Consider the following 10196-nt stretch of genomic DNA (forward strand, 5'->3'; position numbering starts at 1 on the left):
CTTCACACAGGTTCAGCCTAAAACCCTAACAGGCCCCTAACCCAGCTCCCCTCCTGACTACCTGAAGCCATAATAAACCCACCTCCTTGCCTGGCCCAAGTTCTCCAGCATGACGCCCGCAAGAAAGAGTCAGGAGGCCTCCTTCTTCTGAAGGTGAGAGACAGGACCTTCAGCATGGGCCACTGAGGAAGGCAAGGGGAGGGGTCCTTCCAGTGTCTCCCACCATGGGGAAACAGAAACCGAATCCACCCTTGGCCTTGACCCTGCAAGCAGGATAACTGCCTATGTTTTAGCAAATGTGTTAGGAGCCCTGCTTGAGAAGAGGACGGTAGAGTTTACATGCGGATGATGAGGGACAGGGTCCTGTAAACCAGGACCCAATGCTTCCCAGAAGCAGGAGCTGCCCACACCCTGTTAACAAGAACTAGCATTCGCTGAGGGGCCATTACTGCCAGGCACTGAGCTAAGCACCCTACATACCAACTCAGCTAATCCTCATAGCCCCATGAGATAAGGACTACCATTACCTTCATTTTACAGATGAACTGGAGGCTCAGAGAAGTGACTTGACAGAAGTCACACAAATGGCAAGAGGCAAGGCAAGGATAGGAACTCGGGCTTTTTGACTTAAAAGTCCTAGTATTTGGGGATTCCCTGGTGGCCCAGTGGTGAAGTGTACACCTGCCAACACACATGTATGACCCCTGGCTGGAGGAGATTCCACATGCCAAGGAACAACTAAGCCCGTGCTCTAGAGCCTAGGAGCCGCAACTATTGAGCCCATATGGCCTGGAGCCTGTGCTCGGCAACAGGAGGAGCCCCCGCAGCGAGAAGCCTGTGCACTGCCACGAACAGCAGCCCCCACTCACCGCAACTCGAGAAAGCCCACGCAGCAATGATCCGGCAGAGCCCAGAATAAATCAAAAAAATTGTAAAGTCCTAGTATTTATCCATTATGGTCTATTCCCTATAAACCTGAAAACGTGCAGAGTCAGGAAAAGACACAACTCATTCCCCAGGATTCCCCCACTGCCTTGGGTACAGAACCTGCTGCTACTGCTGCTAAGTCACTTCAGTCGTGTCCGACTCTGTGTGACCCCACAGACGGAAGCCCACCAGGCTCCCCCGTCCCTGGGACTCTCCAGGCAAGAACACTGGAGTGGGTTGCCATTTCCTTCTTCAATGTGTGAAAGTGAAAAGTGAAAGTGAAGTCGCTCAGTCGTGTCTGACCCTTAGCGACCCCACGGACTACAGCCTACCAGGCTCCTCCATCCATGGGATTTTCTAGGCAAGAGTACTGGAGTGGCTTGCCATTGCCTTCTCCGGGGTACAGAACCTAGGGGCCACAAAATCCTGAGCACTGGCTAAAATCCAACAGGCTCCTTTGGGATAAAGGAAATGTAGAAGAAACACAGAAATTTGTCCCAAAGTCAGATTCTAGCTCAGATCCTGCATTAAAAAATGGCAAACCTCAGGCAAATATATCATCTGTTTTCAACTTGGCTTCCCTTTCTACTATAGGGTGAAGCCATCTGCTTTACAGACTCCACACAGTATCATTTACAAAGGGTGAAATGTACATGAGTATTGATCAGTATTGCTCAAGGCAGCAGCGGCTCACAGGAGAGGAACTGACAGAAACTTCAGACTAGTCTGCAAAGTCAGACGGCATGGAGCACGGGAGATTTGAGATCCCTCCGTGTAAAATAAGGGAATTTTAACCAAAGGACTTGAAGAAGCAGTGTGAGCACAAGCATAGCAGGAGCACATTTTGAAACGGTGAGCTTCCAGTGTGGTCAGAAGCTACGTATGTGAGGAGATGGTGACGGGATACGGCTGCAGGGCTGTCAGAGCTTGCTAAGAAGTCTGGACTCTTCTGGGCAGACCAGTGGCAGCATCAGGTGTATGTATAATGGAATGCTCTGGAATCAGGGTAGTGAAGTGAGAGTCGCTCAGTCGTGTCTGACAATTTGCGACTGCATGGACCATACAAGTCCATGGAGTTCTCCAGGCCAGAATACTGCAGTGGTAGTCGTTCCCTCCTCCAGGCAATCTTCCCAACCCAGGTCTCCCACATTGCCCGCGGATTCTCTACCAGCTGACCCACAAGGGAAGCCCAGGATCAAGGTAGGACCCTGAACAAATGTGCACAGCATGGGAGACACCAAACAGGGAGAGGTGATCAGGGCAGAATCGGAGGCTCAAACCTGAGGATGGAGGATGTCAGCTGCCTCAACTCGCCAAGGGAGGAGGGCACGTTGAGGGGCACAGGGGAGGGGAGAGCACCGGAGATGACCAGGGTTTGGGACCCTCGAGGAGGAACAGGAGAGCTGGTCTGGGGGAAGAGCTGGAACGCTCCTCGGTAGCTCAGGACAGCCAAGAAAAGAGACAAAGAACTGGAAAACGAGTTAGGGAGGAGGTGAGACAGGAGAGAGAAGCGAGCGGAGCGAGAAGCAGCTCTGGGGGAGAAAGCACATTTTCAAAGCTTGCTGGCCATCCAGACGGGCTGTGATGATCGCTGCCGCTGGCAGCTGAGGGGCCACGAGGCCCTGGGCGTGGGGGGCGGGCTGCCGCCCAGGGCGCCTCTACCCCGGCCGGGGGGGAAGAAGGGCGCGGGCGCTTCCACTTGTTGCAAAGAACCCCACGGCCCTCGAGACGACCCGGGGTGCTGCCCGGCGGGCCGCGCTGCTGCCCGGGTCCGGACGAGGCTTTTAATCGGTCACCGGCTGGTTACGGGTCGCGGCTCCGGGGCTCCATCCTTCGGCCCAGCCACGGCCGCGTCCGGAGGAGGCTCCGCGCCCCGCTTCCTTCCTGCTCCGCCGCAGCTCGGCACGCGGGGGGACCCCTCCCCCGACCGCCCCTCGGCGGCGCGCTCTGCCCGCCCGGACGCCCCCCACCCCGGGCTCCCCAGAAACCGCCCGGACCCCCGAGACCCGCTCCGCCTGGCGGCAAACGGTGCTGCAGCGCCCTCCCCGCCACTGCCGCGCGCGTACCTCTTGGTAGGATGTGGAGAGCTCCTGGCGGATCATGGCCCTGACCGGAGCTAAGGCACACCTGAGCGCGCTCGAGTTCGCCAGTGGCAGCTCCCCGAGAACGGCCGCCGCTGCCCTGAGATCGGCAGGCTCGGCGGCGACGCGAAACCTGTTCGGAGGGAGGAGCGGCTTCGGGACCGAGGCGGGGCCGCACTCGGCGCAAGCGCCTCGCGCCCCACGGGCGCCGGGGCCGCGAAAGGCCTGCTGGGAAATGTAGTTCTGGGAGGGGGACGGTTCCGTTCAGTCGCTCAGTCGTGTCCGACTCTTCGCGACCCCATCGACCGAAGCACGCCACGCCTCCCTGTCCATCACCAACTCCCGGAGTCTACCCAGACTCACGTCCATTGATCTGGTGATGCCATCCAACCTTCTCATCCTCTGTCGTCCCCTTCTCCTCCTGCCTTCAATCTTTCCCAGCATCGGGGTCTTTTTCAATGAGTCAGCTCTTCGCGTCAGGAGGCCTGAGTATTGGAGTTTCAGCTTCAACATCAGTCCTTCCAATGAATATTCAGAACTGATTTCCTTTAGGATGGATTGGTTGGATCTCCTTGCAGTCCAAGTGGCTCTCAAGAGTCTTCTCCAACACCACGTTTCAAAAGAATCAATTCTTCGGCGCTCAGCTTTCTTTATAGTCCAACTCTCACATCCGTACATGACTACTGGAAAAACTATAACTTTGACTAGATGGACCTTTGTTGGCGAAGTAATGTCTCTGTTTTTTAATAAAGCAGGTTGGTCATAACTTTTTTTTTTTTTCAAGGAGCAAGCATCTTTTAATTTCCTGGCTGCAGCCACTATCTGGAGTGACTTAGGAGCCCCCCAAAATAAAGTCTGTCATTGTTTCCATTGTTTCCCCATCTATTTGCCATGAAGTGATGGAACCAGATGCAGGGGACTGCACTCCGCTTTCCTGGGATAGCGGAGCCTGCGGGTTACCCAGAGCCATGGTTCACCCCGGCGTTAGACGCACGTGCTTTCCTCATCTCTTACTTCCTCTCTTTATTGGAGGGGGAAGGACGGAGAAGATGAGTGGAAAGTGGAACAACGGAGCCAAGTCAGACGGGTAGGAGATCCTAATCTATAATTACAAGAGGAACCCTGGCCTGGTGGTTTATACTTGATGTAAATATCTGCAGAGCAATTTGTTACCGAGCAAGTTCACGGCCATTACGCCTTTCATCCCGCGAAGAACCCTGTAAGGAGGGCATTTTTCTTTCTGTTTTACAGATGAGGAAACTAAGGTACCTTGTTTCAGAAAGGATGGGGAGAAGGCCATGAACAAATGAAGATTATTTAACCCAGGAACAAGCGACAGAACCCAGTTCTTTCATTATTCCTGGGCCAGACCCTTGGAGTCAGGACCTCTAGATTCTCATCCTGGCTCTCTGCCCCTCTCCCACAGGTCTGAGCTGTCCTCTGTTCACCTTAGAATGAAACTGCTAAACGCTACCTGCTTCCTAGGTTCTTATTTGAATCAAAATAGGTCATGCAGCAAAACCCAAAGGTGCTGTTTGCAGCAGCAAAAGCCTCCTGCCCTGAGTGTGATGGAAAATTGGGTGTTTGCCCTGTAGCCTGGCGGACTCACATCTTTCCCTCCTCCCACTGCCAGAACAGCTGTTCTGTGTGGTGCCCTGGGCTGCTCAGTAGTGCAGCAGATAGAGGTTGCTTATGCCTTGGTGAATGCTTGCTCTGTGTTCCACGCAGCTGCAACTCCACAGACCCCTGCACACAGCCACTCAGGGCCTCTTCCCTCCTCAGTGGCAACCACCGTAGCACCAGCCACATCAGAGCGCCCTGAATCTCCAGAGTGTTCCTGGTGGGAGGCCTCCACCACCTCTTCTGACCACTCCACCCCAGCCTAGGCCCTCTCAGTTCAGTTCAGTCGCTCAGTCGTGTCTGTCTCTTTGAGATCCCATGGACTGCAGCATGCCAGGCTTCCGTGCCCATCAGCAACTCCCCTCTCACATCATTAAATGGGACAATATATATAGCACCTAACACATAGTAGGCAATCAGCAAAAATGTGTTAAGTTTATGAATGGAACACTTATTCCAGCCATTTCATTTAACAGTTGCTTACCAAAACAAACAGACAATAATAAACAACTCATTAAATGCCTGACTACATTACTACAAGGGGGGTTGACAGAACAAGTCATGCAATCATAGAAATTTAGAACTAGAAGGAACCAGAGAAATCTAGTTGAGCCTTATCATTTCTCTCTACTCTGTTGGTATGACCAGATGGGAAAATGATGGGTTCCTGCATTTGAAGGAGATACTGATTAATGCAATATTTGACATGTTTTAAATACAGTGTGGTCAGCACTGGGATATAGACATGAATAGGGTACTATAGACATGAATAGGGTACTCTAATGTCCTTGCTCTCGTGGCTCTTCCATGCTACAGTCGAGAAACAGACCATGTGCATGTAAATGGAATTTTCTATACTTGCTGTCCCTGAGTCCTCTCCTCCCATTTCCACATGCTGCTGCTAAGTCACTTTGGTCGTGTCCGACTCTGTGCAACCCCAGAGACGGCAGCCCACCAGGCTCCCCTGTCCCTGGGATTCTCCAGCCAAGAACACTGAAGTGGGTTGCCATTTCCTTCTCCAATGCATGAAAGTGAAAAGTGAAAGTGGTCGCTCAGTTGTGTCCAACTCTTCGCGACCCCATGGACTGCAGCCCACCAGGCTCCTCCGTCCATGGGATTCTCCAGGCAAGAACACTGGAGTGGGTTGCCATTTCCTTCTCCAAATGAGCACACACCAATCAGGCTTTTATGTTCTCCACCCCACTGAAAGGGTGCTGATTGAGGTCTGGCCTCTGAGTTGTCAAATCGGATAGCCATTCTCCCATCCTCCTCTCTCTTGAGCTGTCGACTACACTGGCCTAGCTCATCCTCTCTCCTCCTTGGACACTGTCTTCTCTGGCTTCAGGACGCCACGTTCTCCCACTCTGCCTCCTACCTCACTTGCTGCTCCTTCTCCAGACTCCTTTTTGCTGATTTCTCCTCATCCCCTCAACTCTACAGGGTGGCCTTCCTCAAGCCAGGTCTTTGATCTTTCTTATCACTCCTGAGGAACTGATAAAGTGGTCTCTTGTAGTCTCATGGCTTGAATTACCACCTATACCCTGCGAATTCCTGTTATGGGTTGAATTGTGTTCCCCCAAAAGATACATGGAAGTCCTAACCCCTGGTATCCCAGAATGTAACCTTACTTGGACATAGGATTGTGGCAGATGTCATTAGTCAAGACGAGGTCGTGCTAAGCATGGCAATCCCTTCATCTGTTATTACCCGTGACCTTACAAGAAGATGGAAGAGGATATTAAGATACACACACCGGGAGAATGCCTGATGCAGCTGCAGCCCATGGTGAGCTGTAATTCACCTGTTGGTGCATGGTTCAGGAGGCCAGGCTCCATCCTTAGTCAGGCAATGGGCAGTATCCCGAGGATTGCCAGCCACCACCAGAGGCTCAGTTCAGTTCAGTTCAGTCGCTCAGTCGTGTCCGACTCTCCGCGACCCCATGAATCACAGCACGCCAGGCCTCCCTGTCCATCACCAACTCCCGGAGTTCACTCAAACTCATGTCCACACAGTCGGTGATGCCATCCAGCCATCTCATTCTCTGTCATCCCCGTCTCCTCCCGCCCCCAACCTTTCTCAGCATCAGAGTCTTTTCCAGTGAGTCAACTCTTCGCATGAGGTGGCCAAAGTATTGCAGTTTCAGCTTTAGCATCAGTCCCTCCAATGAACACCCAGGATCGATCTCCCTTAGAATGGACTGGTTGGATCTCCTTGCGGTACAAGGGACTCTCAAGAGTCTTCTCCAGCACCACAGTTCAAAAGCATCAATTCTTCGGCGATCAGCTTTCTTCACAGTCCAACTCTCACATCTATACATGACCACGGGAAAAACCATAGCCTTGACTAGATGGACCTTTGTTGGCAAAATAATGTCTCTGTTTTTTAATATGCTATCTACGTTGGTCATAACTTTCCTTCCAAGGAGTAAGCATCTTTTAATTTCATGGCTGCAATCACCATCTGCAGTGATTTTGGAGACCAAAAAAATAAAGTCTGACACTGTTTCCACTGTTTTTCCATCTATTTCCCATGAAGTGATGGACCAGATGCCATGATCTTTGTTTTCTGAATGTTGAGCTTCAAGCCAACCTTTTCACTCTCCTCTTTCACTTTCATCAAGAGGCTTTTGAGTTCCTCTTCACTTTCTGCCATAAGGGTAGTGTCATCTGCATATCTGAGGTTATTGATATTTCTCCCAGCAATCTTGATTCCAGCTTGTGCTTCTTCCAGCCCAGCATTCCTCATGATGTACTCTGCATATAAGTTAAATAATCAAGGTGACAATATACAGCCTTGACGTACTCCTTTTCCTATTTGGAACCAGTCCATGTACAGTTCCTATTTGGAACCAGTTCCATGTACAGTTCTGACTGTTGTTTCCTGACCTGCATACAGAGGCTAAGAAGAGGCAATTAAGGATTCCATCTAGAGTCTTGGAGGGAGCATGACCTAGCTGACACCTTGATTTCAGACTTCTACCCTCCCGAAAGAGAAGGCAATGGCAAGCCACTCCAGTACTCTTGCCTGGAAAATCCATGGACGGAGGAGCCTGGTAGGATGCTGTCCATGGGGTCACGAAGAGTTGGACATGACTGAGAGACTTCCCTTTCACTTTTCACTTTCATGCATTGGAGAAGGCAATGCAACCCACTCCAGTGTTCTTGCCTGGAGAATCCAGGGACGGGGGAGCCTGGTGGGTTGCAGTCTATAGGGTTGCACAGAGTCGGACATGACTGAAGCGACTTAGCAGCAGCAGCAGCCTCCAGAATCGTGATTGGATACATTTCTGTTATTTTAAGCAACCAAGTCTGTGGCATTTTGATATAGCAGCCTTAGGAATAGAGGGTAATTCTAGGGTGAATTTTGAATTCCAAGTGAATTCAAACGCATATCTCCAGCATCCAGCTCTGGGCTGAGCTCACGCTCACCCATCCAGGTGCCTAAGCAACTTCTCCACTGGATATCCGGCTGGCAACAGCAGAGGGTAGCTGTGACCAAACTGCCTGGTTCTAAGTCTGGGTTCTGCCACTTACTGAGTGGGAACTTGATTTAATCTCTCTGTGCATCCATTACCTGCTATGAAAAATAGGAATATTACTACCTATCCCTACATTTCTGAGAGGATTAACTGAGTCACCAGTTGTAAAGTACTTGGAATACCACCTGGCACACGGTAAGGACACAGTGTGTCAGTGGTTACCGCAAGCTTTAAGTGGAACTACTGATCTTCCTATCCCAAACCCACTCCCCTCTCAGGCTTCCTCAGTGTCATAAACTCCATCTTCCCATTTGCTTTGGTCAGACTCTGGAGTCATCTTTGGTTCTTTCCTTCCTCTTACACTCCACATCTGAATCCTGCTGACTCTATTTTATTCAGAATTTGGCCCCTTTTCATCACCTCCATCATCACCGTCGTGGTACAAACCACCAGCATTTCTCGTAGGTTATTTTCAGTTGCCTCCCAGCTGGTCTTCTCTATTTCCACCCTGGCTACAACCATGGCCAATTCCCAACACAGCAGTCAGGGAGAGCCTGCTAGACAAAGGCAGATCATGTCACTCCTCTGCTTCACCTCCTCCAAAGCCAGAGTCCTGACAGGGACCTATCAGGCACTGTAGGATCTGTCCTGCAATGCCTACCTTGTTTGTTTTTCCTCCCCTCCCTCTCTCTCCTCACCTTAACATGCTGAAGGTGAGAGACTTGCAGAGGCTGTTCCCTGTTCTGGGACTGCTCTAATCCTGGGAGCTCTATGACTCACTCCCTCCTGCCTTCAGGTCTTTCTCCCAATTTCTCCTTATCTTATCAGTATCACCTCCTCTGAGCACCTGTTAAAACAGCAAACCCCACTGCCAGCTCATCCCCCGACGTGGCTTTACTTTTTGCCCTAGTATGTACCACCTTCTGAGTTTCTTATATTGGGTTTGAAAAATGGAATATTTCCTGCTATATCAGTAAACAAGAATGCAAGGATGTCATAGTTATCAGCCATTCCAGCTCTCCCAAATGAGCCAGTGAGCCCCAAGAGAACTCAGGAAGGAGAAGAATGCCTGCCATCTAGCAGCCATCATACTGCAGCCTCTTCCGATGGTAAACCTTGAGGAAAGAAAGCACAGGACAGGAAAATACCGGAACTGGCCCCAGATAGCTGAGGTGCATATGAAAGGAATGATTTCAGTGAGCCCAGATCTTGCATCTTCCCGTACATAGAAAAGAGCTATATTCCTTAATTGGGTTATCTGGCTTTCTTTAATTAACAATCATCTTTTGATGTTCAGACTACCTGCCCTTTGTTGCAAGACTTCACATAACCTGGCTCCTCCCTCGCCTCCTCAAAGCAGCTCTCCCAGGGTCACGTGAGATGCTATCTCCTGGGCTGGAAGTCCTAAAAAGTCCCACCGAATAAAACACAACTCTCAACTTTTAGGTTGCGAGTACTTTTAAGTCGACAGGATTTTTCTGTACCAGCTTCCGGAAAAACCCATACGAACTTTTTGGCTGTGAATATTTTCAGCCTCCTTGTACTGTTTCAGCTCCTTGAAGATGAGGTACTTATGTGTTTGGCTCATTTCTGTATCCCAAGGCCTCCAACAAGGATATGACTGGCAGTTGCTGGTACCCAGAGTTCAGTACAGTTCATTCACTCAGTCATGTCCGACTCTCCTCGACCCCATGAATCACAGCACGCCAGGCCTCCCTGTCCATCACCAACTCCCGGAGTTCACTCAAACTCATGTCCACACAGTCGGTGATGCCATCCAGCCATCTCATTCTCGGTCGTCCCCTTCTCCTCCTGCCTCCAACCTTTCCCAGCATCAGAGTCTTTTCCAGTGAGTCAACTCGTCGCATGAGGTGGCCAAAGTATTGCAGTTTCAGCTTTAGCATCAGTCCTTCCAATGAACACCCAGGATCGATCTCCTTTAGAATGGACTGATTGGATCTCCTTGCAGTACAAGGGACTCTCAAGAGTCTTCTCCAGCACCACAGTTCAAAAGCATCAATTCTTCGGCGATCAGCTTTCTTCATAGTCCAACTCTCACATCCATACATGACCACGGGAAAAACCATAGC

At 50.8% G+C, this 10196-nt stretch overlaps 1 protein-coding gene across 3 annotated transcripts in view; it reads right to left on the reverse strand.

Annotated features, from left to right (window-relative positions):
- Positions 1-3181, reverse strand: part of PACC1 (proton activated chloride channel 1) — a 33564-nt gene extending 30383 nt beyond the window's left edge. The window contains exon 1 of one of the 3 annotated variants that reach the window (XM_055419045.2): positions 2994-3176. In XM_055419045.2, the coding sequence (XP_055275020.2) occupies positions 2994-3029 (36 nt within the window). In that variant the 5' untranslated portion in view covers positions 3030-3176. Of the gene's footprint in view, positions 1-2993 lie in introns of all 3 variants that reach the window. The other 2 variants (XM_055419046.2, XM_088845255.1) reach the window with 2 other exon arrangements.
- Positions 3182-10196: the final 7015 nt, after the last annotated feature.

Source organism: Moschus berezovskii, chromosome 17 (assembly GCF_049115385.1).
Source record: "Moschus berezovskii isolate FMDL1 chromosome 17, NW_MosBer_1.0, whole genome shotgun sequence".
NCBI classification, from domain to species: domain Eukaryota; kingdom Metazoa; phylum Chordata; class Mammalia; order Artiodactyla; family Moschidae; genus Moschus; species Moschus berezovskii.